This window comes from Macaca mulatta, chromosome 12 (assembly GCF_049350105.2).
Source record: "Macaca mulatta isolate MMU2019108-1 chromosome 12, T2T-MMU8v2.0, whole genome shotgun sequence".
Lineage (NCBI taxonomy): Eukaryota > Metazoa > Chordata > Mammalia > Primates > Cercopithecidae > Macaca > Macaca mulatta.
In genome coordinates, this window is record NC_133417.1 from 115,776,617 (window position 1) to 115,798,151 (window position 21,535).

At 37.4% G+C, this 21,535-nt stretch overlaps 1 protein-coding gene across 7 annotated transcripts in view; it reads left to right on the forward strand.

The window, feature by feature from the left end:
• The window catches only part of CPS1 (carbamoyl-phosphate synthase 1), a 156,631-nt gene that overhangs the window by 125,883 nt on the left and 9,213 nt on the right, over positions 1-21,535 (forward strand). For all 7 annotated transcript variants that reach the window (XM_077957513.1, XM_077957508.1, XM_077957512.1 and 4 more), the window contains 9 exons: positions 1,050-1,244; positions 1,657-1,724; positions 3,560-3,635; positions 8,073-8,150; positions 10,565-10,672; positions 12,321-12,410; positions 14,167-14,337; positions 16,783-16,857; positions 19,794-19,892. In XM_077957513.1, the coding sequence (XP_077813639.1) occupies positions 1,050-1,244; positions 1,657-1,724; positions 3,560-3,635; positions 8,073-8,150; positions 10,565-10,672; positions 12,321-12,410; positions 14,167-14,337; positions 16,783-16,857; positions 19,794-19,892 (960 nt within the window). The remainder of the gene's footprint in view (positions 1-1,049; positions 1,245-1,656; positions 1,725-3,559; positions 3,636-8,072; positions 8,151-10,564; positions 10,673-12,320; positions 12,411-14,166; positions 14,338-16,782; positions 16,858-19,793; positions 19,893-21,535) is intronic.

Consider the following 21,535-nt stretch of genomic DNA (forward strand, 5'->3'; position numbering starts at 1 on the left):
ACAGGTCCCGGGATATTTGGTGTTGGATCAATTTAAGATTGGATTATTCCATAAAACTATGTTATATTAACATCTTACAAATATGTTCTCATACTGAATTCCTTTTGCTGTGTGGGCAAGACCTGCACAACACCATCACACAGCTAATAGGAGCTTTGGGCTTATGTAAGAAAATCTTACACAAATCAACATCTGAAATAAGGCTAAAGATTCTGGCACTGTTTGCAAAGCAAGTAGTAAGGCAGTAGGAACTAAAATCAGTTACTAGGTACTGTCGACAGGTACCAAGGCTGCAGCAAAGGAGAGGGGAAGGTGGAAGGTCATCAAAGCGGAAGATCATCAAAGTGGGACCTGAGATACTAGACTGGACCTAAGGGGTAGCTAAAGGTTAGATAAGCTGGAAGAGAAGAGAAGGAAACAACAGCCAGGGAAGTTTCAGTGGTGCAAAGAATTTGCTAGTGGGAAAGTAGGTAGTTGGGGCTAATGAGTAGTCTTTTTGAGGCTAAGGGGGTGATAATAGATAAGATTGGAAAGTCTTAAGTGCCCTGGGGGTCAAAAGTTTATACTTGATTCTCTAGGCAACGGAAACCTTTGGAGAACTCTGAGTGTAGGAGCAATTTGATGAAGCAGTCTTGCTTAATCTTAATGTGAAGTGCTAGGGTGCAGGTGTGCAGGAGAAGGGAGTGTTAAAGGGAGAAATCTGTATTCAGTTAGGAAATTCCAGCAGTAGTCCGGGAATTAATTGATTATAGAATAGAGTACGTGGCAAACATTTATTGGCTTTATTTTCCTTTCCATTTGCCACACATGTGAACGTCACAAATGATATTCATGTGTACTTGTATGGAAATCTTGCACAGATTGTAGCATCTAAGTGCCTGGGAAGTCAAAACTTTGTGGCATCATTTAACAGTATTCATTGGTAGGAGAGATGTAAATATCACAATCAGGTTAAGAATTATCAGTAAGGAAATAGATGCAATATTAGCATAGTTGTCCATTCATAATGAAGTTACTCCAATGGCTGATATTGTGCGTGTCTTTTTCAGGCATGTGGTGGCTGCATCATATCAGTCGGAGGCCAGATTCCAAACAACCTGGCAGTTCCTCTGTACAAGAATGGTGTCAAGATCATGGGCACAAGCCCCCTGCAGATTGACAGGGCTGAGGATCGCTCCATCTTCTCAGCCATCTTGGATGAGCTGAAGGTGGCTCAGGCACCTTGGAAAGCTGTTAATACTTTGGTAAGGAGAGAAACAAGTATCTGTTTTTAACGTTCTATTTTGAAGAGCTGTAACCTGAATGTTGACTATTGGATATGTTAACTACAGGGCAGATAGAATGCATACACTTAGTGAATTTTCTTTAAAGTTGTTGTATATCCATGATTGCAGTTAAATGCTGATTATGAATTGATAGCAGTATTCTCATTAAGATTCAGACAATGAAAATAATTTCAAACCAGTTTTGAACAAGATTTGATATTTAGAATCAAAAGCTAGGAATTTTATGTATTTCAGTGTCCAATTTACATTTTAATGGTGTCTTTTAGAGAATAAAGAAGCTGGGTTACCACTTGAGCTAATGATACATTCTGTAATTTTATTGCATATTTTAAACTATTCATACATTTTTGTCGTTGCTTCTATTAATTAGAATGAAGCACTGGAATTTGCAAAGTCTGTGGACTACCCCTGCTTGTTGAGGCCTTCCTATGTTTTGAGGTAACACTGTATATTGTTTTTCAAAACAATGATTCAAAAATTGGGAGATACAGAAATGCATGCTGTATACTAATAACACTAAGGTTCTATATGTAGTAATTTATAAATCCATTGACAATTTCCAAACCATCACAGCCAGTTGAAGGACCAATGTGTGGTCTTCTAGTTTAATGCTTTCCCTTCAGGGAGTGGCCATAGGAAGAGACTACAGTTCTTCATCTAGAAGTGTAGTGGAAGGCATCTCCTTACCAGAGAGGGTAGCTTTGTATTAGAGAACAGGACAATTAAAAAAAGACACACACAAATTGAGGTATCTCTCACCAGCATGTTTTCTGATACCAAGTAATGACAGCTTATCTTTGACTATTGTCAGCACCTTCTGATAGTGCCTTTGTTTTAAAATTTTAAGTTTTTGAGATAAGAATGTTTAATAGATAAATTATAATGGTGAGGAACAGGGACAGTCAGGATCTTTTATATTAAACTTTAAAAGAAAGTTTTATCATGAAAGGAGAAGTTGTGAATTATCACTTACTTTCTTCAGATGTTACCACATGTAAGGAATGACTTCACTAAACAGGGGATAATAAAAGAAACACAATTTGCTCTGCACAATTTGAAAGTGTAAATGGAATTTGATATGAGTTCCTTTAAAATGATGAAAATGAAAAATTTCAAATGAGGTGGAAATCTTGTTATTTAAATATCATTATGTGTAAACCATAGTCTAATAATACTACCTCTTTGAGGAGTTAATGTAAATTAATTTAAACATGCACACATTTAAGGAAGGATTAAAAAAAACAGCTTTGCTATCACACTTCGTTTCCCTTTTTGCAATCTATATTTTTGTTCCAGTTTCATATACTCTGAATGATAAGCATTATTGCTCTAGCCTTCCTCTCTTAAACAAATGAAGCAATTGAAAACCCTTTAGGCAGAAATTTGTAATAGGATGATAAACTGGTGAGGTGATGGATATATAAATAACTTGATTGACTTTCGATAATGTCAAAACATAGATCAAAACATCACATAATACCTCATAAATATATGCAATCACTATTTGCCAATTAAAAATATATTTTAACTTTAAAAGAGAAATTTGTAGTAGTGTAAAAGAGGTAAATGCTTCTGTTTAAAAGCAAAGTAATATTTTTCTTTTTCTTTTTTTTTTTTTTTTTTTTGCTTTCTGTTACTCCTCCTCTCCTCCCCTCCCAACCCATTTTGAAAATGTTGAAATTCAGAGTAAATTGATTTCAGATAGCATTTTTTCTCAAGTATTTAAAAAGAAAGGATATAGTTGAAAAGATTTTATTCAGATACTGTACATTATGTTAGCAAATATTACTTTAAAAATTGATTCATCTGCAATCTGGTTGAGGGAGTAGCATAACCTGCTTTGACAACAGAGCAGTGGGCTAAGATCAGCAGTTGATACTGAACTCTGAAGAAACAGGTTGGAGAAATCAGGTTCTGGGCTGAATCCTGCTAAGGCTTAAGAATTACCTGGAACCAGCAGAGTGTTAATATAGTAAATCAGAAAGGGCAAACCTTGGAGAAGTATAATTACTGGAGCTACCAGGATTCCCTTTGGGAATTAATACAGGTTTACCGACCCCCAACACTTTACCTTCTTCTATCTTCAACTTTGTCAGTTTTATACTTTGGTTGATTGTCCTGGTGATTAAATGGAGAAAAGTCTCAATTTAGCAAAAGGCACCTTGTTATTCTGCCCGGACTGGACCTAAAAGTTGTCTGGAACTGTTCTGAGAACCAGTTAAGTCTAACATTAGCATAAACCTGACCTGCTTTTTTTCCCCCTCCTTTTCCAGTGGGTCTGCTATGAATGTGGTATTCTCTGAGGATGAGATGAAAAAATTCCTAGAAGAGGCCACTAGAGTTTCCCAGGTAGTGTCCAATTTCTTTGTAGTGACTTTTGTCTCTTAAATGCAACCTTACTTTGTATGTTTTCTTTTCACACAATGTGTTAGAATGAGTTTTCTTTTTTTCCTCTTCTACCCTCTAGTCTCCTATATATAAGAATGAGAAAACTTGAAGGTATTAAATTATAACTAGATTTTTAAGGTTGCTGGAAAAAGAGGAATACCTGTGCATATTTTATCAAAACAGATTTTAGACTCCAGGAGTCTAAAAGGACAATGATTTTTGTTCTTCTCATGAATTAGCTGCTGGTCAGGGTATTTCTGGAATTCCTAGTCTCAAGGGCTGCTCAACCCTGCTCACCATTAACAAGTGAAAGCTTTCCTGATTTTTAATTTTCACATCTGGGAACTTTGCCTTAGTCAAACATGCAACTTTCATAGTCCCTCACTCAACTATTTTTTATTTTTTCATGTTGGCACATTCAATTTGTGAGTTAATACAAACATCTCTTATTTTGTGGCAACTCAACCGCCTTCCTCCACTTCCCCTCAGCCTTTACTTTCTCCTTCAGTATTACCTCAGCATGATCCATTTAAGATTTACCCAGTGGGGTTATTGATCTTGTATTGTAGAGGATAAAAGTAATGTTTTCCTTTTAAAAGCTTTCAAAAGCTTGTTGGGGCTTTTTTTTTTTTTAAGGGGGGGGAACAATTCATAGAGAAGAGTTTGATGTTAGGCAAGTGGAATTTGGAGGGAGGAAGAGTGAAATCAGGAGCACTTCAAAGAGGAATAAAGTGCATGGACTGTTTCTGCACACATGACGCTGGATCCCTCTTCTGTGTATGACAGCTGCTCCCAAGGATGTTTGGGTGGTAAGAGAGTAGATAAGAATAAAGAGTGAGAAAAGGCAAAGAGTGTAAAAAAAGAAAACCAGGTAGATTTTGAATTCATGTTTGTGTGCAAATCAGATAGCTGAGAAAGGAATCTTTCCAATGGGCCAGTTTTCATTAATGGAGTGAGACATCAATTGTCTTCTCCTCTATTTTATTCCTGGCCAGGGGTCCTGCCATGTGGCCCTTTTCAGGGACTGACTACTGTACTCAGCTGGTCTCACATGAGTGATGAGGCAGGTGTCCCATCTTGTCTGCCTCGAACACTCCTCATAGGATCTCAGTACAATATTTTTAAAGTATTTTTCCATTAGCATATGGATAGAATCCACAGGGGACCAAAGTTTAATAATAGAGATGTTGTGATTGAATACTTTATAGTTCAATGTTCCCTGTCAAACTACAGCAGCATCTGGGATACTAAATTCAATGACTCTAGAGTAAAACCAGCCCCAATCAATCACTAATCTATGTATGCATTCATTTATTTATAACACCTGTTATATGGTGGCATTGATCTCAGTATCAGGAATTATACTTATGTAAAGAAAGATATGATCTCTGCTGTCACATAGGACTTCTTTTTGCTAGGCTCAATAGACGTCAAATAATTACAATTAAATATGATGAGCAATGAACATTGCAATAGAAAAAATACAGGATGTTGAGGGAGAGTGTGAAAGTCTTGGGCTCTAGTCCCTGAGGAAGGGACTTTTAATTGATACCTAATGGTTGATTCAGAATTAACTGGGCAAATGGCTTACATTGTGGGAGTAGGAGGAAGAAAGGAACAGCATGTTTGAAGGCCTGAAGGGGAGAAACAGTAGGGAGTTTCTCAAAACTGATAAAGCATTCTTTATATGGCTAGGACATCAAACGTGATGCTGATTATTAATGATGGTGTAGAAGTAGTCAGGGACCAGATAAAGTAGACTTTATTGGTCATTATAATGAGTTTCAATTTTAGTCATATTTTTAATTTTAAAAAGATTAGTGTGCTGTAGTACACAGAGTGAATTATGGGGAAGACCAAATTCATGGAAAGAGGTGAGTGAGTTATTGGTATAGCTCAGGGTAGAGATGACAGTGCTTGGGATAAGAGTAATGACACTAAAGATGGAGAGAAATGATAAGAATGTGCATTGAAAAGAATTAGTGAATGAATGGAGGAGGAGGGTGAAAGAAGATAAAGGATAACTCCTGAGTCTTCTGCCTTGAATAACGGGGTAGACAGTGATGCCATTTATTGAGATAGGGAACACTGAGGAAGGAGAAAAGTCTAGAGGGAGGAATTATATATTTATTTTTAACCTTTTGAATATGAACTGCCTGTGAGAAATCCAAGTGGAGATGATTTAAAGGCAAGGGTTATTATAATAGGTTTGGAATTGAGTACCAAGATCACGGCTAGAGATAGAGAAGTAAATATAGATTTTGAAATAAATAGCATATCATTTTAATTGAAGATTAGAAAATGAAAGCAATCACTGAGGGAGAGAGTATAGAAGAAAAGGAACAGCTAAGACAGACACCAGAGGAATACTGGCATTTAAGGCAGAGAGGAGAAGAAAGAACCACGAATGAGCTGAAGAAAGAAGCCCAAAAATGTAGTTTACAGATACCAAAGGAAGAAAGTGTTTTTTCAGAAGGCCAGCCTTATATAATGCTGTATTTCATGATAGTGGTCAGAAGGGCTTTGTGTTCAGAGGAAAAAGGGATATTCAGAGAAGGATTCAGGGAGGAGATGGCGTATGACCTAGGCCTTGAAGGGTGAGTTGAGATTTGAAAGATGAAGCTGAGGAGAAAAGATAGAATGCATGTGGGGAAAAGACTCATGGAAGGAAATGAATACAGGGCCTGGTAAGAAGACAGTGGCCCAGGTTGTTTTAGCCTATGGCACAGAGGAGAAAATATCTAAACCCTGGAGATCTTCCCTCAACCTCTTCATTTAGTTTGGAGAAAAGCAAGTGCGGGTTAGGTTGTGGAGGGCATCCCAACCCTAACTTGGAGGAACTGAGTGTGGGAAGTACTTCAGGATGAGAAGGGTCTGAAACAGCCAAGAAAGGAAGGATGTTTTAAGATTAATAAATAAAAATACTTGGTTTTACAGTTCCAAATGTCATACTCTAGAAGTGGCATAAGACAAATCAACTCGAGGTAAAGGATGAGTAAGACCAAAAGGAAACTCTCATTCTGAGTTCTCCCACAATTCTCAAAGAGAGATCTGATTTAGGGAGTGTTGATCTACTCATCTGACAAAGGGCTAATATCCAGAACCTACAAAGAACTCAAACAAATTTACAAGAAAAAAACAAACAACCCCATCAAAAAGTGGGCAAAGGACATGAACAGACATTTCTCAAAAGAAGACATTCATACAGCCAACAGACACATGAAAAAATGCTCATCATCACTGGCCATCAGAGAAATGCAAATCAAAACCACAATGAGATACCATCTCACACCAGTAAGAATGGCAATCATTAAAAAGTCAGGAAACAACAGGTGCTGGAGAGGATGTGGAGAAATAGGAACACTTTTACACTGTTGGTGGGATTGTAAACTAGTTCAACCATTATGGAAAACAGTATGGCGATTCCTCAAGGATCTAGAACTAGATGTACCGTATGACCCAGCCATCCCATTACTGGGTATATACCCAAAGGATTATAAATTATGCTGCTATAAAGACACATGCACACGTATGTTTATTGCAGCACTATTCACAATAGCAAAGGCTTGGAATCAACCCAAATGTCCATCAGTGACAGATTGGATTAAGAAAATGTGGCACATATACACCATGGAATACTATGCAGCCATAAAAAAGGATGAGTTTGAGTCCTTTGTAGGGACTTGGATGCAGCTGGAATCCATCATTCTTAGCAAACTATCACAAGAACAGAAAACCAAACACCGCATGTTCTCACTCATAGGTGGGAACTGAACAATGAGATCACTCGGACTCAGGAAGGGGAACATCACACACCGGGGCCTATCATGGGGAGGGGGGAGGGGGGAGGGATTGCATTGGGAGTTATACCTGATGTAAATGACGAGTTGATGGGTGCAGCACAGCAACATGGCACAAGTATACATATGTAACAAACCTGCACGTTATGCACATGTACCCTACAACTTAAAGTATAATAATAATAAATAAATTAAAAAAAAAAAAAAAAAAAGAAAGAAAGAAATATTCTAAACCAATAATACTATATAATAATAAAGTAGAGAAATATTCATGATTCTGGTAGCAGAGAAAGAAGCCATATTCTGCTTCCTACTTAGTCCCCTCTTTTCTCTAATTGGCCTGGATGCCTATACTTGAGGATTCATGGTCAGTTTGCTGAGCGCTCAAAGTCAGAGAAAGACCCTCTGCCTCACTGTAAGCAGAGAACAACCTTGTTCTTACAGCACAGATTAGGTAATGAGTTTATGTAGTATGTTCAACCTTGAGTGTTTTGCAAGTATTGCCCTGATACTTATAATACTTAAGGTACATGGTTTATTGACACTATATACATACTGTTAGCTAAATATTCTGCTCCTCTGTTTTCCTTCGTGACAGGAGCACCCAGTGGTGCTGACGAAATTTATTGAAGGGGCCCGAGAAGTAGAAATGGATGCTGTTGGCAAAGATGGAAGGGTAAGTGCTTTATTCTCATCTCCTTCATTCCTGCCTTCTGATCATTTTTTTTTTCTTTAACAGTCTTGAAATATTGACAGGTTAGAATTCACGATATCTATAAAATAGGTCTCCAGTAATAGTGGAGAAGCTGTTAAAAAAATCAAATTCTCTGACAATTCAGTTGAGGTGTCATGGGTATAACATTTTCTATGTTTCATACTGTTAGAATTTCTCTGATGATACTCAAAAGTAATTATCATCCTGTACTCATCATTCCTTTTGAATAGATTTTCTCTCTCATTTTCTTTTGTCTGTAGCTTTCCTTTTATGTTTCAATGGATATTATGAAAACATCTAATACTTTTCTTTCTGAAGTTCCCAATTGAATCCTGTTTTTTCTTCTTTCTTCATTTCCCACCCTCCTCCCTTTTTATTGGGTTAATAAAGGCAAAGTCAAACAAAGTAGATAAGGATAATAATATGAAATTGGCTTACCATATCACATCTTGTATTTCTAATACAATGAATACCTCCAACTTCAAGGAGAAATGAAAGTATAAAAAATGTTTTACTTTAGTTTTATGGTTGTATTAATAATGTATTTGTGACTTCTCTTAAAATGTAGTAAGTTATGTTGTAGGGAGTCTATGCCATTTTACTTGCTTTAAGGAAAAATACGAAGTTGGCGTTCATCTTTTGCTTTGCAAATACTTCAAAACACTACTGAAGATGTTAAATCTTTTCTTCTTTTCCTTCCAGATTAGCAGTTCAGAGTAGATCTTGTTAATAAAAATGGTAATGGTATGTACTTACGACAGAATCACATAATCTTGAGTTGAAACACCCTTAGAGAGAATTTATTCCAGCCCTCCACCCTCCAAGTCCGAAGTTTTCTTTACAGCATCCCTGGAAGGTGGTCATATGTTTTCTTTTAAGCACTTTGGTGATACAAAACACAACACATTGTAGGATTACATATTGTGGTCACTTTTTTTTTGACATCTCAGGTATTCTTTATCTTGAACTAAGTCCTGTTTCCTTGGGACTCTTATCCCTGGTTTTCTGAGTTTCAGAGCAAAAACTTTATCTCTTTCCTTTTCAACATCTTAAGTATTTGAAGGTTGAGATATAAAATAAGAGGAATGTGATACCTATATATGGAAGTGGAGAATGTAAGACTGGCCTGGAGACATTTGTACTTTTTCAAATACTGTACTAGTAAAATAAGGCTGGTCTGTTGTCTTTATTTGGCTCTAGGTTGCCAGGATACGTGCTTTCCCTAAGGTTTTCTCAGATATCAACTATTGCACGTCGTCCTGTACTCCCTGTTTTGGAAATGTTCCAGGTTATTCACATAGTTTTTAAATTGCCATGCTAAGAAATGGACATAGAACTGCAGGTATATTATGATTGTTGCTGAGCTCGGTGGGGTGAATGCCTCCCCTTTTCTAGACACCTCACCAAAAATGAGCTCTTATTATTTTATAAATAAGCTCTTGTAAAAAATGAGCTCTTACTTATATGTGGTCTCTTTTATCCTTACCTTATGCTATGAGCTTATGCTATGAGCAGGTTATTCCTATCTTATCATAAACCAAGGCTAAGCAAGTAAAGCACTTTGCCCAGGTCACAGAATAGAAGGATGGAAACTCAAATGTCACTCTGTTTTAAGACGTTTATAAATCTGATAAATAAATTACATAAGAGATTTGCTTAAGTCCTTTATACCCACCCAATTATTCTCCCTTACTCTCAGCTTCGCCATTTCCCAAGGACACACATATTATTAACACATGGGTTATAGTGATTGAGACCATAGACTTTGGAATCTGACAGATAAGATTCAAAATCCTAACGCAGTCACATACCAGTCACATGAACCTGGGTTATTTATTATTACATTGCTTTTGTTTCCTTACTTCTAAAAAAGGACTAAAATATTTTCCTTTCGACTCCTTCCTCTTTCAAACTTCCATTTAATGATCTTTTGATGAGATCTTTGAGACTTATTTTTAGTCCACCCAAGTTGTGCCATTTACCTAGATAGATATTGAGCTCTCCCACCTTCTTTTCTTTCCCAGTGCCTAAAAGATGAAGATATTTTCAGTGCTTTTCAAATGCTTTAGTTTCCTATCCCATTCTTAAACATCAATATGAATTTGTTTAGTTTTACTCTTTTCCTATTACTTATACCAATGCTAATCAGTGGATGAGGGAGGTAGGCTCTCAGCCCCTCTTAGCTGCCTCTAGAGGCAATCTGTTTGTTACTGCACAAGGAGGCAGCACTTTCTACTGCTTTCATCAGGAATGCAGCAAGGGAACTGGTCCATGCTCAGTGCATCTGTTAGGACCAAAGGGGAGGATGAGGGTGTAGCATTCTTGAAGGAGGTACCTGAAAACTCTTTCTAAAATACTTTTCTTTTTTTGGCCAGGTTATCTCTCATGCCATCTCCGAACATGTTGAAGATGCAGGTGTCCACTCGGGAGATGCCACTCTGATGCTGCCCACACAAACCATCAGCCAAGGGGCCATTGAAAAGGTCATTTATAAATAAAAGTGGAAGGGAAAAGGCAACAGTGAGGGAAAAAAAAACACCTAATTTTTTTTTTTTAAGCTAGATAGCAATGTAAGATATGCTGCAGGTTAAATTTAATGATGAGGCTAACTTCCTTGCTCTGAGTCACCTGGGTATTCTAAAGATAACAATTTTCTTCACTGTCCTTTTGAGCCCCTTTGGTTGTATGCGAGTACAGGGGTGGTCAAACTTGAATGTGCATCACAGACACCTGGAGAGCTTGCTAAACACACTGCTGGACTCCATCCCCCAGTTTCTGATTTCATATTTCTGGATCAGGCCCCAGAATTTGCATTTTTCACAAGTCCTAAGGTGACGCTATCGCTGCTAGTCTGGGGATGATAGAGAACTGCTCCCGGCGATTCTAATGTTTCAGGGCCACACACAGGTGAGCAGCATCTGAAGCAATGCTTCTCAGTTAGGAGTGGGGAAACAGGTGTGGACCAGTCACTTGAGAACTTTCTGGAATCTATGTTTTCCCTCCTCACCCTTGATTTCACCTCCAAACAGCACTTTCTGATATCTCATTTGAGCTGTCTTTGAGAGCCAGTCTTATAAAGAACGTCCCAAAAATAATGACTCTGCCTTAGTTCTCAATATGCACTGCTAGGTGTACATTTAGAGCCTATCATCTTAAATAACCTTTGAGGTGGTCCCATTAGTCTTTAGGTATATTAGATCAGGCTCAGCTCCTTTTAGTGAGCTTTTCCAGTGACCCTGCCATCAGAATCCAGGCAGACCCATCTCTCTGGTTGTACATTGGGCTGGATTCTGAAGGTCTTTGTTCTAGAAGGTAGAGGTAGCAGGATACTTTGTAATAGCAGAAGCATAAAAGAAAAGAAGTCCTTGGATCTCAAATGTACAGCAGTTTCTCATGTCAGGATAAATGATCCTCAGAACTCAGGATTTTCGAAATCTCTCAGAGCTCAACGTGTCATAGACTCTACTTCCTTTTATACCCAATTACATTGCTGAACCACTCTTGTGAGCATAATGAGAGAGGAACTCTTGCTTTTTGTAATCAATGCCCCCTCTTGGCATAGGGACATTCTGGCTCTGGTTGAATACAGGGATTCCTGTATGTGACATGCAGGGCCTCCCTACAGGGAAACACTGTTTCCTTCCAAACATAATATCTAACCTTGTAGAGTCCAGGGCAATGGAAAAGCAACATAAAAGAAATCTCCCTGGTCTCTTTGCAGTACCATGTAATTTCAGGGCCTGTACCTCCCCAGCAGGTAGGTCATTACATTGATATAGAGGTTGGACTGCAGTTTCTGGTGCTAAAGCAATGAGACTGAAAGGATTCCATTTAACCCTCAATGTAAAACCAGGTTATATAATTGTAGGCAGATAGGGGAATTTGGCAGAGAGATAATCATGTAAAATTATTTGTTCTTTTCCTTCCTATTATTTGGTGTGTATTTATTGCATATTATTTTGTTAATAGAAGCCTAATAGTGCCCTCCATTATAATTATTAATGTAGATATATAGCTCTTTGTAAAGAGAAATTAAAGACATCCAAATTTAAGGTACTGTGCCTTTTAGAAAGTTTTCAAAAACTAAGATATACTCTTTAGCACACTATATGATTATCCTTTTTAATTTAGGTGAAGGATGCTACCCGGAAGATTGCAAAGGCTTTTGCCATCTCTGGTCCATTCAACGTCCAATTTCTTGTCAAAGGAAATGATGTCTTGGTAAGAAATGCCAAGATGCCTGAGAGGACACCACCACTATGTTACTCATGTTGGTTTGCATCTATCTGGTAATCTTCTCTGTGAGCACCAAAGAGCAACTGAGACCCCTGGATCTGTTTGTGTCTGAGTGTGGAATGATGCATAGCGTATAACGTCTACCTTATTTGAAGGCCCAGGCTCTTGGTGGCACTGATAAGTCAGTTACAGCTTTGTAAAGCACACTGATCCATTGGGAAGGTCACCGTATGGCACCTACAGTATAGTATAGATGGATACGGTGAGACAGACTATCATAAATATACTGAATGTGTAGAGTAGTCATAAATTACATGTACTGAAATTCTCCTTTACTCCTTACCCAGAGATGATACCATTTGCAAAAAAAAAAAAAAAAAAAAAAAAGATAAATGAACTAGATTAGTCCTAATTAATTTCGTCTTAGTCTGTTTTGTGTTGCTATAACAGAATACCTGAGTCTGGGTATAACTTACAGAGAAAAGGGGTTTACTTGGCTTATGATTCTGGTGGCTAGAAAGTCTAAGATTGGAAAGCTGCATCTGGTAAGGGTCTCAGGCTGCTTCCATTCATGGTGGAGAGTGGAAAGGGAGTGGAAAGGGAAATCAGATGGTGAGGGAGAAAGTGAGGGAGAGAAACTGAACAAACCATAGTTTTTAACAGCCCACTGTTACGAGAATTAATTTACTCCTACCAGACTGAGAACTCACCCCAACAGGAGAGCATTAATTTATTCATGAAAAATCCACCCCTGTGACCCAAAAACCTCCCACTAGGCTCCAGTTTCCATCACGGCCACATTGGGGACCAAATTTCAACACGAGTTTTGATGGGGACCAAACCACATCCAAACCATAGTAGTAACCAACATTGATTTACCTCCTACTCACAGTCATATGGTGGCTGCAAAACTGTATTAGGCAAGCCTCTGCTCTCAAAAATCCTGTAATTTAGTGAAGGTTTGGAAGAAGATAAATTTGTAGAAAACTATCAAGTACAGTATCATAGTTGCTAGAGGGGATGTACAAATAAAATGGGATTGTACTTATAGAGCAGAGAGGGCATATTCTCCAGTGTGTGTGTGCACGAACATGTATTTGAGCATCCTATGCTTGGTTAGGAGTAGATCATAAAAGACTTCAGGGTAGATTTTGTATTGTGAACTGGATCTTGCAAAATGGTTGGAATTTTGACAAGTTAAGGATGGTAGAGAGATTATTACATATAGATAGAACATCATCTGTAAAGGTGAAAAAAGAGCATATTTGGAGACAGTAAATAGTTCAGTTGAATCAGATGATTTTACTGAGTAAAACGAATGAACTGGGAAAGTAAGATTGAGTCCAGGAGAGTAGTATAAGAGTAGTATAAGATAGTGAGGTGCATTGAAGCAAGAGGACAGAAACCCTTCAGGGATTAGACTTTAATCTGATGCCAGTGGACATCCAGCGAAGGTTTTCAGGAGGGGTATGGCATTATTTGAGCTCTGCATTAAACGAAACCCATCAGCAGTGCATGGGAATGCAATTTGGAAAAAGGCATGGAAAAAAGTCAGAGTTCAGAGATACTGACTGAAAGTATCTGGAAAAATCCAAGCAGTGAGGATAAAAGAGATAAGATTAGCAAAACAAGAGCTGGTCCCCAGATAATAACAGCTGGAAACCAGTGGTAGAGAGAATATTAATATTGTTGTTACTGGCTTTCAATGTCCTCTTTCTCATTTTGAATTTTATCTCTTCAGGTGATTGAGTGTAACTTGAGAGCTTCTCGATCCTTCCCCTTTGTTTCCAAGACTCTCGGGGTTGACTTCATTGATGTGGCCACCAAGGTGATGATTGGAGAGAATGTTGATGAGAAACCTCTTCCAACATTGGACCATCCCATAATTCCTGCTGACTATGTTGCAATTAAGGTAACATTTTCAAAAATGTTAGTCATTTTTGAAATGTATTAGTCATTTTATGAGTTCTAGTGAAATTAAAGGAACAATTTGTCATCAAAAATCTTGTTACTTTTAAAACCTTCTAACTAAAGGGTTGGACTAGAGATTTATGTTTCCTTTTGATAATGTACTGCAGTTGTACTATAGGCAACTTTATGTGAACTATTGTACATTTCAAAAATTTTTAAAAAACTATCTAGAATTCCATAACTTCAAAACCAAGTAACTGAGTGAATTATCAGCTTTTTATGCAGCTGACACATGATGATGCTAGTTTAGCTGGTAAATAGAAATCCAGGACATACTTTGTTAGGATAAAGCTTGAATTGTGCCCAGTCTTACATGACCTTTGTAAAGAGGGTTACCCTGTGGGGGTTGGCTAAATTCCTACCACATTGACCACCTTTGCTTAGTACATGTTTTCTTCAGTGGCATGATTTTTCCATTTGAAAAATTGAGACAGCTGTTGCTGTATATGGTGCTGTGAGGTTGTTGAAATTGATGACACCTTTAAAAAGAGTAACCAGGAAAATTTAAAGTTTGTTCACAAATTTCCAGTACGTATGTGTATTTTAAGTAATATCTTAATAATGCCATTGTGATCTTCTAGCTGCATCATTATGATTGTGCACAGAACTATGACCTTTAACTACTTGGCTGGACAGGAATAAGGATTGGTGATATATAAACGTATTTGAATTACATAGATGAAGAGCACAATGAAATTAATATTTATGTAACATTAATATTGATATATTTATGTAAAATTGACAAATTTCTGATGTTTTCAAAAGGTTTCTGTTCCTATATGTGCTAGTGACCTCAGCCATAATTGTGTTACAGCTCAGACTTGGACTTTTGATTTTTATGATGGGAACTTTAAGTTGAAGCTGTGCATTTAAAAATCTGTATTAATCTTGCTTAAGCTGATAATGTAGGATGCCTTGAATTTTATAGTGCATTGAGATGGAATGTGACTTTTTATGTTTGGAGGAGGGGTGGCATTTTATTCCTGGAGACTATGACACAAATATATCGTTAAATCTTTTAGTAGAAAAATAGAGAAAAATTTTTTTTTCACTGGAGATTCTATATATGGATTTTAAGTTCATGTTTCTTTATTCACAGTTATAGGAGTATGCTTATTTCTTTTAGTAAATTGATAAATGAATTTTTAACTAAAAATAATATTGATGGATAGATAAGCATTTTTTTTTTTTGGTTTTGTTTTGAGATGGAGTCTCACTCTGTCACCCTGGCTGGAGTGCAGTGCCATGATCTCAGCTCACTGCAACCTCTACCTTCCAGGTTCAAGTGATTCTCCCTCCTCAGCCCCCTAAGTAACTGGGATTACAGGCACATGCCACCACAACTAGCTAATTTTTATATTTGTAGTAGAGATGGGGTTTTGCCATTTTGGCAAGGCTGGTCTTAAACTCCTGAACTCTGGTAATCCACCTGCCTCGGCCTCCCAAAGTACTGGGATTACAGGTAGATACGCATTTTTTAAATGCACTGTGTCTTCCAGCTTACTCATTCCCTAGTTAGCATTGTATATAAATCTTAAGTTTTTTCAAATTACTTATTCATTGTCAATCTTAATAGCCTAGTGAGGCTAGTAGGTATCAACAGATGGGGAAATAGGGAAGCTGAAGTGCAGAAATATGTAACTTGAGCAAGATGATCCAGTGAAATGACTCCCAAGCTAGAATTCCCATCATAATTTAGATTGGGTGCCAGAATCGATGGAGAAATTGATAAAATTCCTCCATGTACCAGATAAGTGGACATATAGCAAGAAATGGAAACTTGGTTCTTCATGAATTGCATCAGCAAAATAAATGAAAAGGAGGCGCTCCTATATTCTAGTTCATATGAATGTTCTGCACAAAAATGTTTCTAAGCAGAATGTTTTTCAAAGCTTTTAAGAGGTGTCAACAACAGTTTAATGTCTCAGAAGCTGGCTTACAGACAGCCATTGCTGGCAAGGTGGCTTGTTGCAAGTTCAAATGATCAGAACAAGAAGAGGAATGTTTCCAAAGCCTATCAAAGAGAAAAAATGTGTTTGAACTCTGTCTGGAGAGACCAATGCCCAGTGGACTTTGAAATCATTCCAATAGGAATATGCACGGGCCAGATTAGAAACACTGGTCCCGACTGGTCTCAGGGGCCCTATTTACAGAATTAATTTGTGATTATTTAACCTAAAGTTTTGGCCAAGAGCTCAAGAAATTCTTGGAATGGAGTTTTAAAGCTATTTTTCAAGTCAGATGCTTGGACCCAAGAGATTTTTTACATGTCTACTGTAGCCTAAGTGAACCCTGTGAGAGATGATTCGCTAAATATATTTATCCTCTCTTATTCATTTTCTGCTTTTCCCTCACATAATTTTTCTCCCTGTTTTTTTTCCGACAGGCTCCCATGTTTTCCTGGCCCCGGTTGAGGGATGCTGACCCCATTCTGAGATGTGAAATGGCTTCCACTGGAGAGGTAACTAGTTAATTATCCATGGAAGCGTTCATTAAATCTACTTTGAAATCTAAGGTTTTACGATTTGAATACAGTAAAATAAAGGGAATAAAAACTTCTGCCATCAGAGTAAGACTCAAAGGGCTTATGAATTTTGAATTTGAAAAATATTTTACTTCTATTTGGAATAGGGTCTAAATTCTTATTTATATTTTAACATGGGAATATAATACACGTGTTCCTAATTCATTTTCACATGAGAACATCTTCCAAGTATTTATCTAGACATCCAAGTAAGTATCTTCTATGTCTTTTTATTAAAGGTTCTCAGGTCTCTCTGTAATAGCACCTCATTCCCTGCCTCGCTGCCATTAAATTAGATCATTTGATTTTTACTAATAATATGGAGAATGACAGCATTGTAAAGATCATAGACCTAAACATTGTGGAATCTGCAGATACATACAAAATTTCAGGACTACTTTTAACCTCCTGGGGATTATCTAAAAACTATAATGGAATTGGCCACTGGATGTCCCTCTTCACTTGTGTTGAGGCTGTGTCAGCTGAAGGTTTCTTTAGGATTGTGAAATGTGTTTCTCATAAAGAGCTGTCAGATTCTAGAAAGTTCTCTCCATGTCAGTGTCAGGACATTTTGTGAATCACCTAGCCCTTGACAGACTTACTAGATACAACCTTCAGATTCTCATCAGTGCACATCCGAGTGGCAATATCAGACTGGAAGCAATCATTGTTTCCTCTTGGTATTAAGGAAAACCTAAAAGGAGAAGATACTTAATTGCAACAGAGTATGTGATGTTTTATGTGGTTGCCTGGTTACAAGCAAGATTTGTGGTGAGAAACCAAGTGAAACAAGAAGGCAGGCAGTCAGGAATAAATGGCTGTCCGGTTTGTATTTCGACTCTTAGAAAGGGGACTATTTGCCTCTTTGTTGCTTCTTTTAATTTAAGGGCAAAAACCCCTTACTTTTAAATGAAGGCGCTATGAATGTTACATCTCCAGTCGGTTTAAGGAGACAGTCTTCAGGTTCTTCTTGATCCCATGGTCACTACTACTAGTAATGCTGATTTAGCTGGCCCACTGTTCAGATCAGAGAGAAAGATGTATTTTCCCTAATACTGTTTTCTTTCTTCCCTTTTTTTTGAAACAGAGTTTCGCTCTTGTTGCCCAGGCTAGAGTGCAGTGGCGCCATCTCGGTTCACTGCAACCTCCGCCTCCTGGGTTCAAGCGATTCTCCTGCCTCGCCTCCCGAGTAGCTGGGATTACAGGCATGTGCCACTATGCCTGGCTAATTTTGTATTTTTAGTAGAGACGAGGTTTCTCCATGTGGGTCAGGCTGGTCTCAAACTCTCGACCTAAGGTGATCCGCCCGCGACAGACATGAGCCACCGCGCCCGGCCCATGCTGTTTTCTTTAGCATGGCAAATTTGTTTTCAGTGCTTATGTTCATTCTGCATCCACACATACATTATGGGAGTTATTGAAATATAAGAATAGGAAAAGAATGAGAAATTCAGCTCCCCTTCATTATATGTGTTTCTCAAGTATAAAGAGAATTCTTCCATTATTTGAAAGGGTCATATTTCCAAGTGTGATAAAGTAAAATATTACGAGGTCTGTTTTATTACTGAAATCAGAATTCTAGCTTAGTAAAATCTCAATTATGCTTCAAAGAGACATTTTCAGTGTCCAAATGGCTTGTTGTAGGATTAAACATCTAACTACTGATATAAGTAAGGGACATTTTATGTTCCTAGTGGTAAAGTGGGGATGTTAGTCCTGATCTTTAATGGCACATTTAAATATTTTCTATGGTTCTGTAGACAATTTTTAAAACCTTGTCTGTGTTGAAGCATCTGCACTTATGATGGGATTACCCAATTCTTTTCAGTAGAATTTGAGACTCATTAACTTAGGTTGACCTTATTTAAGTTAGTTGCCCAGTACTTGACTGAGTAAAATGTTCACTGTGGAGAGAAAAGCAGCAGTTGCACGTACTGGTGACCGACTGAAGGTTATAGTCAAGAACTTTTCTTGCACAGAAATGGTAATTTGCTTAAGAAATGAATTTAGCCATCAGTGGTATTTACTCTAATGGTGGTTCCGTGCCTGTGCCAAATGATGATATACATGGCAGAACTGACTTCTATCAGGTTCAAATATACCACTTGTTCTATAATTACATTGGCTATTTGACTTGTAGTTATATTGTAGCACAATTACCGTAAACCTAAATGAAACTTCTGTGTACTCTAACATTACTATATATATTAGTTTGTTTGGAATTGTTTTTTCCTCATATGACTGTGGTATTCAGGACTAGTAGCAGGATATTTTGGTTCATTTTATAAAAATGATTTTTTAAAAAAAGAAAAACAGGTTCCTTTGAGGTTTTCATGGAGTTATTAAATTTCTCAGAAGGCTGTCTCATAAGCTCTATGAAATGACTCCAAACCAATTCAGCAGTTATGGATTTCAGCTACTGACCAGTAAATTCATGCACGGCTGCATAGTATATATGACACATACTGTTATTTAAACAGTAAGTCATATTAACATTCGGAAACTTACCACATTATGGACCAGAAGCTGTGATTTGTATCCAAATAACTCACAGTAGAATCCAGTTATGTTGCTCCATTGAGTGTTGTTGGATAGAGAAAGAATTGCTTATTCATTCATTATGCTTAATTAAAAACATAAGATACATCTGCCCTGGCCAGCCTTTTAATCCCTGGATTCAGATTGCGTGGTCTTTGGGCAACATTAATAAAATCTACAGAAAGCGTCTATGAGTAAAGTACTTTCCATTTGTGCGTGCGTGTGTGTGTGTGTGTGTGTGTGTGTGTGTGTGTGTATTTTAATTTTAATTTTTGGTAGGAGGGGTTGACTATTCTTTGCATCCTCTATTTTAATTTTTTATTTATTCTAAACAGGTGGCTTGCTTTGGTGAAGGTATTCATACAGCCTTCCTAAAGGCAATGCTTTCCACAGGATTTAAGATACCCCAGAAAGGCATCCTGATTGGCATCCAGGTAAGTGGTTTGTGGCTGTGTGCTTGCCCATGGTCATACACGGTAAGTGGGGAAGAGCAGGGTAGAATGTTAATTGTGGTATAGAAGAAGGGCGATTTGTTTTACGTTTCCATTTATGGCAACTTACAGGAAGAAGAGACATTTGTTCTCTATTTGCTTCTTGATTTTGCCTTCTGTTGCATCAGTCCATGCAAAAATAAAATACAGACAGAAAATATTTCTAGCGAAGGGATATTTGTTCTAAATGGGATGCAGGGTACCTTAAAAAATGAACCTCTTAATCTTTGGTTTTGTCTTTTCTATATGTTTTCCTCTTAGCTCTTCATCCTTAGTTCCTGAACATAGGCATTATAATGAGGTTGGGTCTCACTTCCTCTGTTTGTTTCTCTTGATATTTCTCTGTCTCTTGATTTTCCCCCTTGCCAACTTATCCACGTCTATAGTACCTACTCTTCTATCTATAACTACCACCTGTAAATTTACATCCTCAGCCATCCCATATTTCCAACAATCTGCTGCATACCTCCACTTGAATATCTCAATCCAAAATTTCTCAAACTGAAATAATGTCTGTTCTCTCCTGACCATCTCCCCTTCCTTCCTTTCACTCATTCAATCCTTCACATTTCAATCACTATCAAATGCCAAGGATTCGAAGTTGAATACATGGACGTTATTTAATAAAATTTCTCAACTTAACACTCCAGATTGAAAATTTTTGAAGGGTAGTGATTTACTGGGCCTAATACAGTCAGCTTATTTCATAGTATACTGTGGAAGTTCTTGAAATATTATTCATTGGTAAGCCTTCTAGGTCAAAGTAGGGTGAAATGGATATCTTTATGCAATATAAAAAGGCATTATCAATTTACTGATGTAAGTTGAATATAAATCTTAGGGCAAAATGATAGGAAACTTCTATTACTATTTGGAATGCTTTTTATTACTATTTGGAACTACTTCTGTTACTATTACTAATTGCAAGTGTGTACAAACTGTCCTGTTTATAAATTTCCTGAAAAAATACTAGAGGCTTCCCAACTGGTCATTCATTTTTATTTGAGATTAGTAATTCTTGGCTCCTATAAAAAAAAAACAAATGGTCTTATATAATATCCCCGCTGTGCTTTTAATAAGCTCAAACTCTGCATGGCTACATAAAAATCAATAAAAATATAATTAGAACAGTACCAGGTATTCTCAAGCCAGTGGGTGATTATTTTAGATTCCATCTCATTAGGGTGTCTTAATATTAGAAAATTAGACTCTGGAGACTATACAGGTAGTGGCTTTGGAGAAGTTTCTGCAAAGAGTAACTTGGGATTTTGCTTTATGAAGGTACCAGAAGGACAATGGTGAATAGTTAGAGCAGAGGCTAACAAGATGACTTGCAATTTTGAAGCTTAATGGCAGTTTAGAGACATATCACACCATATGATAGACTCATAACGTTATAAATGGATATTAAGTATTAATAAGTCCCAAGTAAGAGAATATTTGCCCAACTTCCAGTTATGGCTTAAAGTTTAATGTGAGACCTGGGGGCATTCAGAGGAGACCATGCCCTTAGTCCACATCTTCACATCTAATCATAATAGTGCTAACATCTTAAAATGCCAGCTTAAGAAGGCAGTGATGTATAA